Here is a 22152-nt window from a genome sequence, read left to right as displayed (position 1 = left end):
TGAGCAGAGCGTTCATGAAATGCACAAAAGCATGAAAACTGAGGAAGAGGAACCTGAGGAGACTCTGGTTTCGATTAACCCAATGACAGGGGCCTCCCAGGAGCGTGGCCTGAAGAACCCAGCATTCACTGTCAATTTAAGTGCCAGGTGGAGCTCAACAGGAAAGTACTTGCGGATCTAGCCATCTGTGAAGCAAAGACTTCTAAATATTTGGCTGCTTTGGCCAAAAGGAGGCGACAGGAAAATTTGCTGCTGCCCTGGGTGGCGGGAAAGAGCCAAAAGGCATATTTTCAGAGTGGTGCACGATCAGCGAGGGGGTTGCAACACTACCTGCCCTTTGCATCTGAGTGTCTTAGGAAAAGGTTCCCTCCTCCCCATCCCGCCTTGATGGTCACAGTAATTAAGTAGGGGCAAAAATTATTTGTCAACAGTAAGTTTGATCAGCAATTATATTAATCTGCATTTTAGTAACACATGTGAGAGACAGGCCCCTTCTTCCCTCATTGGGACAGATTCAGAAATCTTATACAGATTGTGCAAATAAAGCTCATGTAGTGTTAAAAAAAAGTACTCTGATCTCTTGGCTTTGTTTCCTTATCTATAAAAGAATACTATGTAAGTGAACAGGACTTTGTGTCATGTATGTAGGAATGTAGCAAAGTGCTGGGTGTATATTCTGAGTGTTAATTCACTATAACACACTGGCAAACATGATAGAGAGCTGCCAGATATTATTGAACTGAGCAATGAGGGGTTGGAAGTTGTTCAGGAAGATATACTAGGCAGCTGTGTGCGGAGCGCTCTGAGAGGTTACATGAGAGGTAGGACACCCAGCTCAGGACGGTCACCGCAGTTGCTAGTGAACAACCGGGTCCTACCTGTGGGACATGCAACAGGGCACAGGAGAGGTCAAGACGGGGACTGAGGACTTATTCCAGAAAAATACAAAACGCCATATTTTTAACACATTATCTGCGAGAGCACATACATCCAGGAGAATTCTATGAATTATGCACCACATTCATTTAGAAATAAATAGTCACTTTGAGGGAAATGATTACGTTGAAACCATACTTTTTCAGCAGTGATTTAAAAGTAGTTACCAATCATATTTGCCTGCTCTCCCTCAAGCTGTAAGCAATTTCACCAGTAAAAGGATGAACTAATTAGATGCTTGAGAATATCTAAAAGAAATGCACTAATAAAGAGAAAGTGATGGTTTCCTAAGAGCTTTGTATCCCAAAGGAGGAGAGCTAAATACCACAGATCAGGGTAACAAAAGAGATGATAATTTGATGAGGGCAGAACACAGCCAAGTGATCTCTGGGGTTCCTCTAAGCAGTTACAAATTTTCAGCACCCAATCTTCCTAGCTTTTAAGTATTTTCTGAGTTAGTAATAAAGAGCTCTGCAAGCTGAGGAGCTCTGCCAAGGTGGGGGAATCTTAGCCGGGTGGAGCAGAAGGCATCAGGATAAAGTGCATCCCTCTTTGTTCCAAATCAGCCAGCAAGTCTGTATCTTCAGAAGGAGGAATATACTTGGTTTTTCTTCTGGCTTTTGCTTTAGAGAAAGAAGAGAAAATGTCCTGATAATAAACAAATAAACATTTTCAGTAAGATTCTCCAGCTTTTTTTTTCTTTCTTTCTTTTTAAATTCTAGGCATCTCTGCCATCAGACAAGGCATGCTGGGGCGGTACCTCAGATCCTTTCCCAGGGAAAGGGCAGGTTTAGTAGGAGTGGGGGCCCATCAAAGCCATTCCACCCAGAGAGGAAATGCACCACACCGCTGCCACCGTCGGCCATCTCTAGGAAGACCTCCGAGGTTCTAAACTAGAAGGTAAGAAGAGTTGAACAGGAACAGAGTTGGTCCAATGAAAGCCACTAAAAAAAAAAACTTTTTTTTTTACAACTGCAGTGCATTACATTTAGTTCTCGTAAAGGAAGTGATTTAAAACAAGTCCTCTTTACTGAGCATTCAGCCAGTAGTTAGTAGTCCTTTAAAATAATCAAGCCTTAGGACTTTAAATAAGCTTTAAATATATCACTTTTAAAACCAGGCAAAATTGGTGGTTCTTTCATAGCTTCTCTCATAATGATGCAGCACAAGTTAAATTTTATCTTGTGGAACTAGCACAGTATTTGGGACCAAAAGCCCTCAATATTCAAATCCTTGCTTTACTTTTCGTTGAGCAAATCACTCAATCCTTCTGGGCTTATCTCCTTATCTATAAAAGGGATGGCTACCCTCACTGAGAGTGGTGTTGGATTTTATGTAGGTCTATGTGGGGCTGTGCACATTCAGAGCTGGGCACGTTAATAGCCAAAGAAATATCAAGATCTCAAGAAAGAAGGGGGTACTTTGGAAATCATGTCAATGGGTAAGAGGGAAAAACTGGGGTGGCCAAGACAGTAAGAACACTCTGGTTGGATAAAAAGGAGAGGGGGAAGGGAGTCACTGCTAATGGGAATGGTGCTGCTTTTTTGGGGGTGATATAAAAAGGTTTTGAAGTTAGTGGTGCTGGTTGCACAACTAATACACTATACCCCATCAGCACACACCATGAAAGAGTAGATTTTATGGTACATGAATTTTATTTCAATTGTATTGTTATTTTAAAAAAGGATGCAGAAAACATGAATAAAAACATTTTGGAGAGGTAACGGATGATGAGAGATTTTCATTCTCTGGTGGGGTAGACAATCAAGTTCTGATCTGTAGGATAAAAAGTCATTATTTAGGGAGGATAAGAACCCATTTCTCTTGCTAAATTCTACAATTTTACATTCCTGTCATACCTTCTGAAGTTTCATTTTGAGAAGAGATTCTCTTTCATTTCTTGGGCTAAATTATCAATGGAATATTCATATGATGTTTTTGAACGATAGGTGAGGGGGCAGCTTTTCAGTACCAATACTACTTCACTCTAGGTTTTAGGACATCATGAAAAATACTTATCTATACCCAAGATTTCATAATCATTATTGCAAACTAACTCAATGGTACTATTTCAATACAAACAACCATAGGCACAACCATTTAGATTTCTAATTTATTATTAAATTACATAACAAAGCTTCTATACAGTCAGAAAATGCACATTTAGATGACAACAAAAATTAAGTACAAATACAATAAATCTGGTTCCAGAAGCCATTTTAAAAGCAAAAAAATTAGAAAGTGCATTTGGAATAGATTTTTAAAAAATCTGTATTGGCATTTTTTCATGAGGAGACATCTCTCATCCTGGTAAAGTGTGACTGGAAATGACTTCCCTTCCTCTCTCAGAACTAACAGGATGGGAACAGATGCAAATACTCTTATACTAAAGAGAGACGTTAGGTACAAAGAAAATAAGAAAGATCCCTCAAGACATGGCTCAGCTATATCTCAGCTTTTTATCCAATAAACATCCTTCAGAGTTACTTAGTCCTTATTTTTTCCCAGAGAAGCTTAAGAGTATGCAAGTTTATAAAAGAATAACGAAAAAAAAAAAAAAAGAAAGAATAACGAGATTGGTTTATAAAGACCATGATGAAAAGCTCTGCATCTGTACAGAGATCAGGCTAAACCACCTCTAACCCAAAAGGAGAATGGAGCACAATCATTTTACTTTTCTGAGTGGAATCCATTTGTGCTTTAGTTACATTTGCCACATTTAGTGTAATCCTAGACATGTCCATTTAACCTCCGCAGCAAGTTAGAGAACTCGGTCAATTTTTAAGAAATCATATCCGGCTAATGATCAAACATGAGGTATTAGAAAACCAAAAAAGTTAGTCCAGTTCTTTAAAGTCCTTTTCATCAGGCTGAGATTATTAACAGTGAAATAGACAATCAATGGTGGGAATGCAAGTCCAGGGTGCCTCAGTTCCACAGAGGCCAAAGTCATGACATCAAAAGTCTCAATAAGTACACTGTCCTAGTTAGATGTATTCAGCATCCAGTAGGAAAGACCTAAAGTAAATATTATTTGGTTTCAGGTACAAAAAGTGCCCGTGTGATGCCTCCTCTCTTCACTTGTTTCAATTCTTAGGATTTTACTTCCATGCCTGATCTGCAGAAGGGAAAAAGGCATTCTGTACAAGTAGATTTTGGTACATAGGGGATTTTGGTACATAGGAAAGCCCTTTTCTAACACTAGAAAAATTAAGGGTGAGAAATGCAGGTTATAGGGAATCCTTCAGCATCATTAAAAACTCTAAAAGAATGTAGAGGGCGCCAGGACAGATGAACTGAAGCATATGGATATCTGGGTTTGAACTTAGTAGTAAATTAAACATTTTTAACTAAAGTTATCAACACACATTAAAACAAAATCTCAGTATACTTTTGGGAATTTTTTCCCTTGTTTTGCCTTCTTAGTGAAAGGGAAAAGTTTTGAATGGTTACCAAAATGATCCCAAAGGAAAGATCCGTTATTATTATTATATAAGACAATGGCCGAGGGAGAATAATTTCCCCTAAGAGGCCACTTCCTTCTGACCTCTTGGCTGTAACAAGCAACTTACAGTTGGCCCCTGAGCCTAGCAGTAGGTCTGTAAGGGGAGAAAAAGGGGAGAAAACAAAGATGGTTAAAAAAAAAAAAAAAGTTAAATGGCACAAAACTGAAGGAGTTCAAATCTGCTATCATGGGATTCAAATCCTCTTCTTGTAAATGGCACACTTCTACTTCCTTATTCCAGGATTTCTTTCTGTGAATGAAGGAACTGTAGGAGGAGAGGACAAGCCCTATCCTGACTATCTACATTTGATCCCGGGGTCACCTCACTATGGGCTACAGCACTGGGCAGTTAGTCAGACCTACCTGACACCAACATCTCACACCAAGCTTTTTCAAGTTGCTTGGAAAAACTAGTTAATTTTCATAAAGAAAATAACATAATTCTATTACTTCATTTAAGCATAACCCTAATAGAAAGGCTCATCAGCCATCAAAAAGTAGTGTTTAGTGCAGCAAGCTAAATTAGCTCAGGCCCTCAGTTTACTCTCACACAATCAGCATTAATGAATGTACCAAATAATCAGACCAGTAAAAAAGACTGGTTATATAATTAAATAAATAACTTTATTTATGATACTTCAGATTGTATAAATGCCAACCATATAGCAATGGAAGTCCCATAAATTCTAGCTGAGGCACAACCACCAATCAAGGCCCTTTGAAAAATCAAAGATAATAATAAACTGTCAGGGGAGAGTAGTTTTGTTCTCCCAACACAGAATTTAATAAATGAACTTCTCTGATCCTTTATGATCCACATTGGGAAAACTTACTTTCTTTTAAGGGCATCCCCAATCAAGTAACCTATTAATCAACCCATATTTAGAAAAATAAACCTCACAGTTAAAAAAAAATATATATCAAATGCCTTTCACACCCGGAACGTAATAAAACTTTGACACCAGAAGGAAACACCTCTCAGTTTCTATATCAGACCAGGGGTTAGTATACTGTGTATTAAGTTCACCTGAATGTCATCGCCCATATACTGTGATGTAGTTAAGAACTGCATGCTAATATCCTTTTATTCCCTGTGGCAGAGTCTGAAGCCAACACTATAAATACCATAGTCAACATTCCAACAGTGAAGGGCAACCTTCTTTCTTAGTGAGGAGTGTAGATATTGACGTCTTCAAGCTATCTGTGGTAGTTCAGTTGGACAAGTAAGTCATACGTGTACAGAAATGGAGAAACGGTAAGCCTGAAAAGAATTTGGGTGGGTGGTTTAAAATTCTATCGCTGTCCAGGGGCGGTAGTAGAAGTCAGATGCAGACATAGCGAGATTCTGACACACGCACCTTCAATAGTAAAAGCATTCTCTGGATGTTTGGAAAAGCTTAACAGATTTGGAATGAATAGGTTTTCATAACACCCAGAATTTCTAGAACATCAGGCAGTAGTTCTTAAACTTTTGCTCCTAGATCATGGAGCATTTACAACTGGAATTATCTGGACGGTGACCCCTCAATGTCTTTTTACATGTGGCTTGTTGAATAGATCTCACTGAAAACTGACCAGTCCCCTCACTCAAGAGTCGATTCTGACATGAGGAATAGGTGGGGGTGATGACAGACATTGGCTATCAGCTACTTTTATCACTGTAGAACTGAAATTTCATTTACTTGTAATAGCAAATATTAATCCTATGGAAGAAGCAAAAAATCAAAACAATGACTGAAAAAAAGCCTGTTATTCTTGATGCTTTTCCAGTAATACAGTTAACCCCAGTGTGCATACAATTTACAAAAAGAAGGAAAAAAAAAAAAGCTTTTTTTTGCAGTGTTTGTCTTCTGCTTCAGACAACCTCAACTATGTTGAAGTTATCTGTTGGCATCTCAAAGAATCTGTGAAAAATGTAATTTTCCTTGAATACCAAAACAGGGACTCAGAGTAGAAATTTGTAGCACAGCTTATCAAGAAATGACTTGTTATTTCTCATCATGAGTGTAAAATAAAAGGAGAAGAACTATTTTTATTCACAACCCAATCTGGGGCTGAAAGGAAAGCAGTCTTTGGATATAGAGAAACCTGGTTTTCTGAAGAGTCCAGATATAAGACCTGGCTTGTCATCAGCCTTCGACACTATTACTGAAGCACAGAAACTGTTTCTGATTGGTTTACTTACCTCTTAGGAAGACAAAAGCAACTGAAAACTTTTTTTTTTTTTTTAAACTAAAAACAGAAGGAAATATGTGTTAGAAAAGATAGCACAGCAAAACTGTGGCTTCAGCTCAACCTGACCATGTCACAGCAGAGTCCACCGCTACCAGTCTTGAATTAATCCTGCTGGTCAGGATAATCATCAGGGCATCAACTTCTCCTTCCTACTTTTCCTTATTCCAGATCAGGGTGTGAAAGTGGTGGTTGTTAAGAGTCCCTGGAGATGTTCCATCAATGGAAAGCATACAGCAGCAATAGGATGGTACAGACACCAATGACACCACCCAGGATGAGTGAGTCTCGCCGCTTCCTAAGATTGATCCGCTGGATCAGGCTGTTCACAGCAGGAAAACGATCTTTGGGAAATCTTTATTAAGGTCATATTTGAAGAAGCCTCTTTAGATAAAAGTCACAGGAGTCACAAAAAGAGAGATCAGTGTAGTCCAGAAACAATAAATAATGAGAAGAAATACAGGAGAAGAAAATTACACAGAGGGAGTCTTAAAAAAACACATGCCCAAGCTAGGGATGTCCTACTGCTCAAAGTCCCCCCAAATTGAGGCATTACGACCAGGTCAGGGTGGGAACCAGTGTGTGAAGAGAGGAACACTGCAGGGCAGGGAGGCACAGGTACAGCCAACTACGACTGCTACCACCCCGGCTTCCCCCCTCCCTCTCTCTTCCTTCCTCTCCCTCTCTTCCCTACCTCCCACTCTCTTTAAACCCCTTCTCTCAGGAGAGTGGGAAGTTTTGCCAGAAGAGTTTTGAAGAAGTAACTGATCCTCTCCTCACAGGGTGATAAGCCCCTTGGAATGGAATTGGTGGGAACCAACTCTAGGGTCTGAAGAAATCAGTCACTGGTGAATTATTTAAATTTTTAAATTTATTTTGCAGCAGTAGATAGGATATGGTAGGAAAGTAGGTTACACTGCTCTCTAGCTGTCCTACTTGGGAAACATAAAAAAAGATAGGAAGTTTCCAATTTTAGAGGTTTAAAAACAGTCACAACTACATTTTACTTAGTATTTTAAAATATCTTCATGCTCTAGTTTGTATGTTGTAGACCACAGCACATGTGTGCTCATCCTATACTCTTGCATTTCTGACAATATACCTGCAGGTGAATCCTCTTTGTTAACAGAGGTATCATATCAAAGTCAGAAAAACCACCAACAAAACCCACCTACAGTACTAGAGGGCTGGAATTGTATCTCCACCCTGTGAATCCTTATTGCATTTTTCTGTCATTAAACTACTCAGCAGGGACTATATTCATGTATTTATATATTCCACATATTATATGATTAGGACCATGTCTTCTACTAATCCTGAAATTCCCTGTCTACCCAGGATAGAGCTTCACATACTGTATGAATGTGTTTCTGAACTAATGAAAAAAATTTTTCAGAAATAATTTTAAAAATATATAAGAACAGGAGGCATGAAATAATAGGCAATAACTTTTACAAGATACCAATCTCATATAGAACAAATGCTGAATCTTTTTTTGCTGAGTAAAAAGATCAACAATCCCCTTAGAGTACACAAACTCTCAGCATTAGGAAACCTTGTCTCTAATGTGCACATTTCTGTCCAGTTTACTTTTAGGGAGTCCCCTCTGTCTTCTTCTATAGTCATCTAGTTCAGTCCATGTAAGAGTGTGGGCTGACCTTGTCCTCTGCCATCAGGTATATATAGAACTCAGGACTGGCCAGGAAGAATATTCCTTTCCAGTGACCCTAGCTGGGGCAATTACAGTCCTCTTGAAACTTTTATCACAGCTGTTAGAAAAGACCCACCTTTCCACTGGGACTTCTGAACTAGTAGAAGGTGACTCTTATAGCCATCTCTGTCCCCATAAGGAGAAAACCTGAGAATAAGGTCAACCACAGGAAAGATAAGAAGTGGAATAGGTAGGGGGAAAAGAGAGAGAGGAACGGCAGTTTAACAATGAAATCTGACCATAAATCTGAGCTCCTGAATTGAGTCATGTCTTTTTTTTTTTTTTTTTTTTGAGTCATGTCTTAAGTCAAATTCTACCCATGAATTTTAGATACATATATACAAACTAATTTCCTCCTTTCCCCCCTTAAGTCAGTCTGAATTAGGTTTCTGTTGCTACCTCTCTATGGAGTCCTAACACTCATTTTATTTGATTTTTTTGAACACACATTCTTCTGGAAGTATCATAATTTGATGATACAAGTATATGTAACAGTACTCTGTAAACTGTGTAACCCAATATAAAATATAAATGATTGCAGATGTATGGTTTTATATTTAGGGTGATAAAAACAAGAACAAAACTCACAAAAAACTAGAAAATACCAATACACTCCAGGATATTCCTTAGGGAATTAAGTATCAAACTAAAAGTGGCCTTAAATTATCTAGGACCAGAAGATACTCAGCTTTTGAAAATTATAGGTTCTTCCTCTCTTAGTAACCGGGAAAGAAAACTTTTTCTCCAAAAGGCTTGACTTCTCAGAGAGTAAACAGAATATTTCAGAGTAGCAGGCTTACCAGTTTCCCCACTGGGTTTTGTGGAAGTATTAATAATCCTAATTCAAATCAGGAAACTCAAGAATTAAAAAGGTAGAAGTCACAAGAAACAATCTATCCTAGCATTCAGCTTGTGCATGAAGAGTCACAATGAAAATACAACTCCTCTAAATGTACGGATGTCTGTCTCCTTCTTTCTCCTTCTAAGCATCTGCTACTGACTTATCCTCCAAACTGGGAAAAAAAAGTAAGAAAAAGCACGTAATTTATGATGTTGAGGTAAGAATAATATATACTGTGGCATTCTAACATGGATTCAAGAGTTTTTAAAATGTAAAATAATTTTGTAATTTGAAAATTCATTTATAATTTTCTGAATCTATTAGTATCAGACTTATGGTGTACAATCTTTTACAAATGGCACTAAACAAAATCAACTTTTATAAAGTAGGAATGCAAGGCATATTCATATTATGTAATTACTAATGGCCTCAACTGCTATTTGATGATGGCAACCTAACCGCCACCCCCCCCCCGCTCCGCCCCGCAAAAAAGGCATAGATACCTCCCCACCAAAAACTAGTGATTTCAAAATTTCAAAAAGGATACTGGCCAAAGTATTCATTTTGCTCTGAATTGACTTCAGCATTCCTCTCTGTGAAGTCATATTTTCTTTTGTTGCCATAGCAATGCTGAAGAGGGGGAAAGAGAAGATAATTACATTGGCATTTAAAATTATCCTGTATGGATCCATCACACCCGTAAAAGTGAACAGAAAACTAAAATAAGCAACATAATCTTGAAAAGCATGCGCAGAGAAAAAAAAATCATTTCCCAAGTCACCTTAACGCTATCCCTTTCCTGAATGACCACTCCATCCCCACTGCTATCCTCTGGTATCTTTTTGGACAAGGCAGTAAGCCAGTTCCTGTGAGTTTTCCCAAAGTAACAAATGAAATAACAGACAAATCACTATTACAAAAGCTTCTTAAAATCGTTTTGAAAGGGGCCAGCTACTAAAATATCCTTTATCAGAAAAACTGTTGAGAGGGAAGTATGAAATTATGATCATAAAAATAGAACCTAAAGTGTAACACATCACAAAATATTCATATATAACCAGCCTTTAATTTATGAAAAGATTATGTTCCAGAATTCTACTTGACAATCAACCAGGCAGATTTTAGGAGACATGTGCAACATTATGCTGGGTTTCCAAGTAGGTTTTGACAAAGGTTACACATTCACTAAATGCCTAAGAGAGATGGGAAAAAGTCCCTTCCCTTACAAAAACTAATAGTCTCTTCCAAGTGACTACACTGATATCCTATTTTAAAAGAATCTCAGTTGGTATTTTTTTGCTGTCACTGCCAGGGTCAACTTTCAACAGCCTTATTTCCCTGGACATTAGAAACCTAGAGGGCAGGTCAGTATCCATTTTGACATGTAATACACAGTAGAATGCTATAGATACTGACAGAAAAAACAGCAAGAAACAGAGTGTTCTTAAATCTGAAAATATATGAAACATTAAAAAAAAAAAAAAAAAGGAACAGAGATGAAGAGATTCCAGGAAGATGATGATCAGAGCACAAATTCCTGACCGCATTTCTGGTCCAATTTCTTCCATGGAGAAACATAAGAACTAAGGCAGATATGTAGGGGAGGGGTCCATCTGAGATCCCACATTCTTTCGAAATCTCCAAGGAAGAAAGCCAGGTAGGTTATACTCTTTCAAGCAAGGGAAGAACCAAGGAACTAACGACAGGAAAGACTAGATTTTTCTCCAAGCCTGGGGCAAAGATCTATGTTTCACTGCATCCTGAGGAGACCCGAGAGTGGAAGACATGGACCTGCATGCACTGGAGCTGCAGTAATGGACAGAACTGCTTCTGGTACCTGCAGCTGGTAAAGGGCTGCTACATACAACTAGAAGAACCTATGAACTGACAACTGACAGGCCACGAGTCCTGAAGAAGAAAAAACTGCTGGGTTGCCTACTGCCACTTCTGGTAGGGGTCTCTGCTTAGAGGTCTCTTAGCTTAACCCATCTGGGAGCTGAATGAACATATTTTTGAACAGGCAACACCAGCTATCCTACTGGAGAAAAATGCTAGAGGGAGTACTCTAAGCAAATGGCAAATAAAACATGAAATTTCAAGAATTGAGAAGGAGGCAAAGAAGAAACAAGTGTGTGAAGAGACAGATAAAAGGATATATATTAGAGCACTATTTGGTATAGTAAAAGACAAACACACAAAAACAACTGCCCAAATGGAAACAACACTGGAAAGGTTTAACAGATTATGATTTAACCACACTATGAAATAATACTTTGTTATTAAAAAGAATAGGATGGCATTATTTCTATTAACCAAGAGGGATTTTTATGATATACTGAATGATTAAAGCAAGGCACACGATGTGTAAAGTATGAAATCTTTTTTTCATTTCAAGCAATAAACCATCTTTGTATACACCTGTATGACAGTGAGCATATTAGAAAGATATTAACAACTGTCAGTTATTATAAGTTACTCAGGGGACAGGAATGGAGGGACACTACCAGGAAATGAACTTTTTCTTTATATATTTTAGAATTATTTAAACTGTTACAAAAAGAACACTGTACACATACATAATAAAGAAAATTGAAAAGAAAATTGCAGGAATTCTACCTGAGTGACTAAGAAATGTGAATAACATTATCAGCACCAAATCTACTGCAGTTATTTGCCTCAGTACCACCAAGAGTCAAGCAATGATTATAAAAGTTTTTCCCAGATCCCAGAAAAGATAAAGAATTGAGGAGATGAGAAAAAAAAAATGAATTAAGGGGATCAGGTATCTTTGAAGGCAAAACTGTGGAATAGGGCTAAAAATGGAATTTGTACAAGTAAATGCCAGACCCCTACATTACCTTTCCTGAACCATTAAGTCAGGTGACTGCCCCAAGCTCAGTAGAAGATCTAACCTAGAAGAGATCTTAGAGATACTGACATTATGAAGCTCTCAATGAAACAGCCAGGCCCCCTTCTGATCATCCACTGTGGGGTCTACCACTTGGCAAGTGTCCCACCACTCAAGTACACAGAACGAGCTTCCAGGTACTGGATTTTGGAGCCTTACCCTTAAATATGAACAAAGAACCAAGAATCACTATGAGTTTGAGAAAAGCCTCTAATGAAAGGCAGGGATCCAAACCAACTAACCAGCAAACAGAAAAGTGAATCTGAGGAAACAGGCAGTAATAGAAGCTCAAGAAACTCTAAAATCAAATTATATTTAATGTCTTCAGAGAGAGAAAAGAAGGCATCACAACCATGAAACATAAACATAAATCTATGTGTGTGTAAGAGTGTACCCACTCCTTAGAAAAACTGGTGTAAATTTTAAAAAAGAACGGAAATTAAAATGTAATAGAAGCATTGAAAGGACAAATCGAGTAAACCTCTCAGAAAGTTGAAAAAAAGATAAATGGAAAACAGAGAAAAGGTAAGAAAGGAACAACAGAAGGTCCAACCTATTTATTACCGGTTAAAAGCAAAAAAAAACCAGAAATGAAACAGTGAAAAAGGAGGTAGGAAAATGATAGTTTAAGAAAATTTCCCAGAACTGAAGATGTGTTTCCAGATGGTAGTAGCCCACCCAATGTCCAGTGCAATGAACTGGAAAAGATGTGTGCTAAGCTCACTATGGGGAGGTTAAAGAACACCCCAAAACATGGGGGAAAAAGACCCTAAAAGTTTCCAGAAGAAAAAAGCTCATCACATTCAAAGGACCAGATATCTCAACTGGCACTGAACTTAAAAACAGTACCTTCAAACATTTCAAAATTATTTCTAACCAGAACTCTTTAACTTAGCTAAACAATGAATCAAGGATATATGTGAGAAGTCCAAAATTGGACCTCTTGTTCTGTCTTAGGAAACTACTAAAGAATATGGTCTGGCATAATGAGGGAATAAACTAAGAAAATGGAAGACACTAAATTCAAGAAATAGCTGATCCAGGGACGCCTGGGTGGCTCAGTGGTTAAGTGTCTGCCTTCAGCTCAGGTCATGATCCCCGGGATCCGGGATGAGTCCCGCTTCAGGCTCCCTGCATGGGGCCTGCTTCTCCCTCTGCCTGTGTCTCTGCCTCTCTCTTTCTGTGTCTCTCATGAACAAATAAATAAAATCTTAAAAAAAAAAAAAAAAAAAAGAAATAGCTGATCCAAAAATGGCGGTATTTGAAGGTAACAGGGACCCCTGGACCAGTGCAGTGGAGCAGGCCTGGATAACAACCAGAAGAGAGTAAAACAGAAGGAACCCCACAATGTTAACTTTACACTGAATTTTAGATCCCAAATCCAAAAGAACACAAGGAGAGTCCAAACTAACAACATCTTTTGCATCATTAGTTCTTATTCATAATTATGTCTGTAACAAAATAGGATACATTTAAAATGTGGTTGTTTTAACATAAATTTATGTACTTTAAAAGGGGTATGATGGTCTTATATAAAGTAACACAACTTCATTTAAAGTGAGGCTGAGCTTCTGAAGGCAATCTTTGAATCATATATGCCTCTGTTTTTTACACTGGGACTATACTATCACCATCTCCCATGCACTTTGTCTCAGAAGTAGATAAAGAAGATTAAAAAATAATTTCCACAAAGCACTTTGTATTCCTTAGAGAATGGGTATTATCATCATACATTATGTTATTATCTTGTTGAATATGCATGATTGCCAGTACCACACAGAATGTATCTAGATATACTTTCCCATCTCATTGCATCATGTGGAGTCAAGCTGAGTGAACTCTAGGCTGTTGTTATTTCAAAGGTCAAATACTCAGAAGCAAACATAAGCTCCAAATAATATGTAATACTTTTAAAATGATAAATCATTGATGTGCTTTTGATGTGCTTACTGGAACTTTCTTACTTGCTTTAGTTCTAAACTCAGACACATAGTTTTTCAACAGACAATACTAGGTTTAAAGCTTAAGAATAAATATTAAAAATATTAGTTCTTTTCAATTAATTGATGCCAGAGTCTATATTCAGTTTGCACATATTCTTAAAATCTCCAAAAGGAAAGGAAAAAGTAAACTGTTAAATAGAGAATATGCACAAATAATTATTTGGCACTTAAATTTTATAGAATCTATAAGTAATTATAACTAGTTTCAGAGTCAGTAAAATTTCACTTGTGATACCTACCATATTTTGAAATAAAGGCAAATAATGAAATAAAAAAGCCCTTATAATTATATATATATTTTCTTTTTAACTAGCAAAATAGTCGTAGCAGTGATTAACGGTTCTCAAAGGTTCCTATCCTAGGAAGTACTCCAAATTTTTATACTCATATTACTAGCCCTTAAATAGGTCAGCTTTGAGTTAAACAGTTTAATTAAGGCAGGCTGGCCCAGAAAAAATCAGGCAGAAAGAGGAGGAAATAATAGGAAGAAAAAAAGGAACAGGATTATAGGGAAACTTTAAGTAAAAAAATCCTTGGCAAATGTGATTTTACTTTATGTGTTGATGAAAGGGAAGGAGTCAAAGAAAAATATTTCAGTTGACAATTAGGCAATTGTGTGAAAACTTTGTTCAGATGGACAACCTAGTGCATGTAATTTAAACAAAATCTCCAGATATGATAATTGCATATTACTGTAAGTGATTATACTTTATTAAATAATGATAGAAACATTATAACCTACTGAATAAAATAAGAATCTATGAGTCCATATCAATATAAATACATATTTAAAATATGAACAATGAAATATTTAGTGGTAGAGAGGCATCATGTCTACAATTTATTTTTAAATAGTTCAGGAAAAAAGTGAAAAAGCAAATGTGGCAAAATGTTAATGTGGGGAATCTAAGTAAAGGGTATATGGGAATTCTTTGTACTCTTGGAATTTTTCTGAAATATCAAAATAAAAAATTAAAACAGTTTGCATTAGTAATACAGCTACTACTTATAGATTACCTAGTATCAGCTAGGCATTGTATTAGGCATTTTACCTTATACTATCTTTAATCTTCACAATAGTATTTTAGGGTAGATATTATCATCAATCTTTATTTTTATTAAAAAAAATTTTTTTTACGATTTTATTTATTCATGAGAGACAGGAAGAGAGAGAGAGAGAGAGAGGCAGAGATACAGGCAGAGGGAGAAGCAGGCTCCATGCAGGGAACCTGACATGGGACTCTATCCCAGGTCTCCAGGATCATGCCCTGGGCTGAAGGTGGCGCTAAACTGCTGAGCCATCTGGGCTGCCCAATCCTTGTTTTTAAACACATGAGAAAATGAAGGCCCCAAGAAACTTATCCAAGAACAGAGATCTGATGAGCAGCACAAACCAAATCACACTCCAAAGCTTGTATTCTTTATACAAGGTGTTAAATATGGTAGTAGTTTAGATAGAGCCCTAGTTCTAGAATTACAGAGATTCAGATTTGAGGATCTGAATCCTCAACATAATTTATCAGTCATGTGATCATAGGCAAATTACTTACCTTAATTTCTTTTTTGTTTTGGACACAGTATTTATTTCTTGGGTTATTGAAGAAATTAAATAAAATAAAGCATGTAGAACATTTGAGCACAACACCAAGGCCACTGGTAGGAGTAAAACAGGTCTGTTGATGTTTCCAAGTACTTCATTATATCTTTCCCGAGAAACGCTTTAGACACTGCTGAATTCTAAACTGTCGAGATCATATCTAGTTCATTTACTTTTTTATTGTCATAAGACAGTACCTAAAAATTCACCAAACCTAGAGAATTAAGCAGTTCAGACCAACAAATAAATGTCCCTTACCTTAAGCAATAACTACTTCAGTGTTATTACAGATAACACTAAATATTACTGCAGAAGATTTTCTGCAGCTGTTGTGAAAAAACCAAATCTACATAAATGGTATAAATAAGACATCTGCCAAATCACATGTCAAAGGTGGTTTTCGACTAAAACTTGAGAATGAAAAGATTGAGGCTGAAAGTACTGAATATGAATTAATCAGAAAAATTAACCTAGGTAAGTCAGCCTAATTCTAGAAACAAAAATTCTGGGCTTCAAATGTCTCTGATAAGGAAAGGACACAGTAAAAATACATCACAACCTAGTGAAATTCCCATCTTTAAGAATGGTAAATTAACTTTAACTCTAGTTACAGGGTTTAATTTAGCATGTTTATGTACCAAGCAAACAAAAAACACACTAAAGTACAACAAAAATTTTTCCTACCTTATTGTCTCTTCTATCAGACGATCTGAACTGAAAATAAAATGAAAATGAAAATTCTGAAATCATTAAGGCACATTTAATTTAAAACTTGTACTTAGTTTTTCTACATGTTAGAGGTTAACTTTTCAGCCATTTATATTAACAGAATATCAAAGACTTTTGAAAGCATCTGAAGAATATTCTGGGCCCTGAAATAAATTTAATTCATCCACATGTATAATTTTCATCTTACTTGTATTTGTTAGCTTAAATCTATTTCTTCCACAGAAATACCTGATGATTAAAGACAGAACAGTTTTAATGACAGCATAAAGAAATGAAACTTCTTTAATCTAGATAGCTCAAACTTGTCACCACAACCTATTCAAACCTTAAGAATTACAACCAACTTGTTGAGACAGGATAAGGAAATATAGTTCTGATGTCTATAAGTAGTAATTATTTACACCTTAAAGTTCCTTCCATTTTTGGGGAACAGTTTTGTTTTGGAAACGAAACCAAATTTCAGCTTACTTATTGTAAAACAATTCAAGAATCTGAATAAAGACACTAAACACACCTTTGATCTGTAAAATGTTTGCCTATTTATGTTCACACAGTGGAAAGAAAGAAGTCTATTTTAGGAAGGAATTCATAGGTATCAAGGTAAAGGTGCTGCTTTATGGCAGAATGCATGAAAACTAACTCCCAAGGTGCACAGCAGGTTCTTTTTTTTTTTTTTTTTTTAAGATTTTATTTATTTATTTATTCATGAGAGACAGAGAGAGAGGCAGAGACAGAGGCAGAGCGAGAAGCAGTCTCCTCACAAGGAGCCCGATGTGGGACTTGATCCCGGACCCTGGGATTGTGCCCTGAGCCAAAGGCAGGGGCTCAACCGCTGAGCCACCCAGGCGTCCCTGCACAGCAGGTTCTTAATTGAATACCTGCACATTTTTTTCTAACTACTTTGCAAAATAATTTCTAAGTTCACGGTATCAACTAATAACTGGAAGTTTCATAATAAAGTAGTAGACCAGGAAATCTAAGTTATTAATGTATGAATTAAGAGACAAAAATGAACTTTAAAAAATGTCATAAATACCTTCTATAAGCCCTATGATTGAGAATTTCAAAAATAACATGGAGCGCCTGGGTGGCTCAGTCAGTTAAGTGTCTAACTCTTGGTTTAGGCTCAGGTCCTGATCTCAAGAGTCATGAGATGGAGCCCCAAGTCAGGTTCATGCCCAGCATGGAGCCTGCTTAAGATTCTCAATCTTCCCTTGCTCCTCACCCCTAAAAACAAACAAACAAACAAACAAACAAACAAACAAACCAAAACCCAAACTTCAAAAATTACAAAGATAGTGGAGGAATTAAAAGCAGACTATGTGGCTTTTGAATGCTGTCTCTACTAGCAATCGGACATTAGGTAAATTACTAGCAATCGGACATTAGGTAAATTACCCTATGCCTACATTTTTTTCAACTGTAACGGGAATGATAAGCAAAAACACTCCACCTCTACTTGTTAAGAGGATTAGAGAGGTTTATATATAGTGATTAGAACAGAACCTGGTACACGGTAAACACTAAGTATTTTTTGCTATTTATTACAGCAGTTTCTCAGTAACTATGCACTAATTCTAAATCTAAGCATAAAGTTGATAATAAATTTCCAAATAAACCCACTGCTCTGGTGAATTCTATTGATAAATATGATAAACATTTATTTTGTTAACAAATGTATGGAAGTACCCTGGAAAAGAAGTGCATCAAACAGGAGCTACAAAGATAAGTAAGGTACTAACTTCTACAGACTACAGAGACAGAGAATATATATGCCTACAGGCATCTTGGTAAGGTGGTCATAAGTTCACAAAAGAGGGAGTGGTTAACTATAACTGGGTTAATATCTCCTTGTTCAACACAATGGTTTGGTTGACTGTTTTCATTAAAGCCTTAGTATACTGAAGGTCAAGAGAAAAAAAAAAAAAGACATTTTAAGATTCAGGAAGTATAATTTGAAAGTAAATAATTATATTGCCAATCACAGCAAATCAGTTTTTTAAAAAATATTTTATTTATTTATTTGAGTGTGCGCTCACACAGACAAGCAGGGGATGGGGCAGCGGGAGAGGGAGAAGCAGAAGCAGACTCCCTGCTGAGCAGAGAGCCGGACTTGGGGCTGAATCCCAGGACCCTAGGGGCATGACCTGAGTTGAACACAGATGCTTAACCAACTGAGCCACTTCAGTGCTCCCAAACCAGTTTCTTTTTTTAAGATATTATTTATTTGAGAGAGAGCACAAAAGAGAGAGAGCATGAGCAGAGGGAGGGGCACATGGAGAAGGAGAAGCAGACTCCCTGCAGAGCAGGGAGCCCATGCAGGCTCCATCCCAGGACCTGCGACCATAACCTAAGGCAGATGCCTAACAGACTGAGCCACCCAGGTGCCCCTCATCAAACCAGTTTTGTGTTAATAGCCTTATCTTTTAAATAACCTTATTTTTTTATGAAGATAAAATCAAATAAACTACTAAATTAAGTGCAAAAGAACAGACTATTAATTTTGTTAATTTTGCTAAAAATAATGACAGCTAATAGTTATGGAGAGATTATGAGCCATGTACTGTTCTAAATGCCATAAGAAAATAAAATTACAGTAGTCTCCCTTTGTCTAAGAAGACTACATTTCAAGACCCCCAGAGAATGTCTGAAACCATGGATAGTACTGAAACCTATGTATACTATGTTTTTTTTTCCTATTCATACATACCTATGATAAAGTTTAATTTGTAAATTATGCACCATAAGAGATTACAACAATAACTAAGAATAAAATAGGATTGTAACAATATACTATAATAAGTTATGTGAATGTGATTTTTCATTCTCAAAATATCTTACTGTACTGTACTCACCTTTCTTTTTGTGATAATATGAGGTGATAAAATGAATATGTGATGAGGTGAAGTGAGGGGAATGAACAGTAGCATTAGGCAACTACTGACCTTCTGACAATATGTCAGAAGGAAGATCACCTGCCTCTGGACCACAGGTAACTGAAATCATGAAAAGGTAATGTTCACAGGTAACTGAAATCATGAAAAGTGAAACCACAGATAAGAGGAGACTAACTGTATAGGCCAATATCCTGATAAATACAGATGTAAAAATCCTATACAAAAATGTCAGCAAACCAAATTGAATACATTAAAAAAAGATCATACACCATGATTAAGTGGGATTTATTCCAGAGATGTAAAGATGATTTGACATCTACAATCAATGGGATACATCACACTAACAAAATGAAAGATAAAAATCATGATTATCTTAACAAATGCAGAAAAAGCATCTCGCAAAATTCAACATCCATTTATGATAAAAACTCTCAACAAAGCAGGTAAGAAATGTATCTCAACATAAGGATCATATACAACAAGCTCACAACTGATATCCTCTATGATGAAAAGCTGAAAGCTAAGATCAGAAACAAAGATGCCCACTCTTGTCACTTTTATTCAATATAGCTTTAGAAGTCCTAAACAGACCAATGAGGTAAGAAAAAGAAAAAAAAAAAAAAAGCATCCAAACTGCAATGAAGGAAGCAACTGTCACTATGTGCAGGTGACATATTAAAAACCCTAAAGACTCAATCAAAAAACTGTTAGAATAAATGAATTCAGTAAAGTTGCAGAATGCAAAACCCATGACTCAAAAATCTGTCTTATACACTAATAATAAACTATCAGGAAGAGAAATTAAGAAAATCCCATTTACAACTGCATCAAAAAGAATAAAATACCTAGGAATATATTTAAACACAAGGTGACATTAATACAAGACACTGAAGAAGGCATAAATAAGTGGAAAGATATTCCAAGCTCATGGATTAGAAGAATTAATGTTAAAATGGCCATACTGCCTAGAGCAATATGTAGATTCAATGTAATTCCTATCAAAATTCCAACAGCATTTTTTTTACAGAAACAAAACAAACCATCCTAAGATTTGTAAAGAATCATAAAAGACCCTGAATAGCCGTAACAATCATGAGGAAGAAAAACTAAGCCGGAGGCATCATGCTCCCTAATTTCAAATTATATTACAAAACTATAGTAATTAAAAGAGTATGGTACTAGCATAAAAGCAGACATAGATCAACAGAACAGAACAGAAAGCCCAGAAATAAAGCCACACATATATAGTCAATTTATGACAAAGGAGCCAAGAATACACAAGCGGGAAAGGACAATTTCTTTAACAAATGCTTTTGGGGAAACTGGACAGCCACTGCAAAAGAATAAAACTGGAACACTATCTTACACCAAACACAAAATTAACTCAAAATGGATTGGGGAACTGAACATAAGAATTGAAACCATAAAACTTTCAAAAGAAAATGCAGGCAGTAAGCTCCTTGACATAGATCTTGGTGATGATTTTTTTGTATTTGATACCAAAAACAACAAAAGCAAAAATAAATAAATGGAACTACATCAAATGAAAAATATTTTTTCTTCCAAACTAAAAAATTTCTGTACAGCAAAGGAAACAATCAACAAAATAAAAAGGCAACTTACTGAATGGAAGAAAATATTTGCAAATCATATATCTGGTAAAGGGCTAATATTCAATATGTAAGGAACTCAGCAGCAAAACAAGACAAAACAAAAACCAACAAAACACCCAATCTGAATAAAAAGTGGCCTAAGATCTGAATAAATGTTTTTCCAAAAAAAAAGATGTATCAATGGCCAAAAGATACATGAAAAGGAGCATCTTAATCATCAGGGAAATGCAAATCAAAATCACAGTAAGATATCACCTCATATTTATTAGAATAGCTATTATCAAAAAGACTAGAAATAACAACTGTTGAAATTATGTGGAAAAAAGGGAACCCCTGTGTACTGATGGTGGGAATATAAACTGGTGCAGCCACTATGGAAAATAGTATGGAGGTTCTTCAAAAAATTAAAAATATAACTACTACATGATCCAGCAATTCCACTTCTGGGAAGTGAAATAAAAAGTGAAAAATAGAAAGTAGTAATATTAACTAAAAAAAAAAAATACATATCCCCATGTTCACTGCAGCATTATTTACAAAAGCCAAGTTATGGAATCAACCTAAATTCATCAACAGGTGAATGGATAAGGAAATTGTGATACAAGAATGCCTGGGGGGCTCAGTGGTTGAGTATCTGCCTTCCGCTCAGGGCGTGATCCTGGGGTCCCGGGATGGAGACTCATATCAGGCTTCCTGCATGGAGCCTGCTTCTCCCTCTGCCTATGTCTCTGCCTCTCTTTCTGTCTCTTATGAATAAATAAATAAAATCTTAAAAAAAAAAGAAATTGTCATATATACAATAAAATATTACTCAGTGGTAAAAAGAATGAAATATTGCCTTTTCAACATGGATGGACCATGAGAGCATTATGCTAAGTGAAATAAGACAGAGAAAGATAAATATCACATGATCTCTCATATGTGGAATGTAATACACTACCCCACCCAAGAGTAGATATCATTCTCATCATTCACACATAAATGGAGACTGAAAGAAGTAATCTAATCATTGGTCACAATTATTAGCAGAGGTGGGATTCAAATTCAGTCTGACTTCAGAAATTTGGCTCTTACTGTCTCAATAAATGATAGCTCTCTTCCTCTCTTCTACAATCAGTTTTAGTTTTCCCTACTACTTTTAGATAATGACTTCTCTCTAATAAAAATCTATACTCTTAAG

At 36.4% G+C, this 22152-nt stretch overlaps 1 protein-coding gene across 7 annotated transcripts in view; it reads right to left on the bottom strand.

The window, feature by feature from the left end:
* Window positions 1-2572: 2572 nt before the first annotated feature.
* GOSR1 (golgi SNAP receptor complex member 1) overlaps window positions 2573-22152 on the bottom strand; it is a 57600-nt gene continuing 38020 nt past the window's right edge. For 2 of the 7 annotated variants that reach the window (XM_025476224.3, XM_025476225.3), the window contains exons 7-9: window positions 16418-16447; window positions 9773-9855; window positions 3036-7017 (exon numbers count right to left, since the gene is read on the bottom strand). In XM_025476224.3, the coding sequence (XP_025332009.1) occupies window positions 6893-7017; window positions 9773-9855; window positions 16418-16447 (238 nt within the window). In that variant the 3' untranslated portion in view covers window positions 3036-6892. Of the gene's footprint in view, window positions 2713-3035; window positions 7018-7522; window positions 9424-9728; window positions 9856-16417; window positions 16448-22152 lie in introns of those variants that run through there. The other 5 variants (XR_007413043.1, XR_004819147.2, XM_035721572.2 and 2 more) reach the window with 5 other exon arrangements.

This window comes from Canis lupus, chromosome 9 (genome assembly GCF_003254725.2).
Source record: "Canis lupus dingo isolate Sandy chromosome 9, ASM325472v2, whole genome shotgun sequence".
In the NCBI taxonomy this organism is placed as follows: Eukaryota; Metazoa; Chordata; class Mammalia; order Carnivora; family Canidae; genus Canis; species Canis lupus.
Note: the sequence above shows the minus strand (reverse complement) of the source record. Positions and strands in the feature narration are given on the sequence as shown.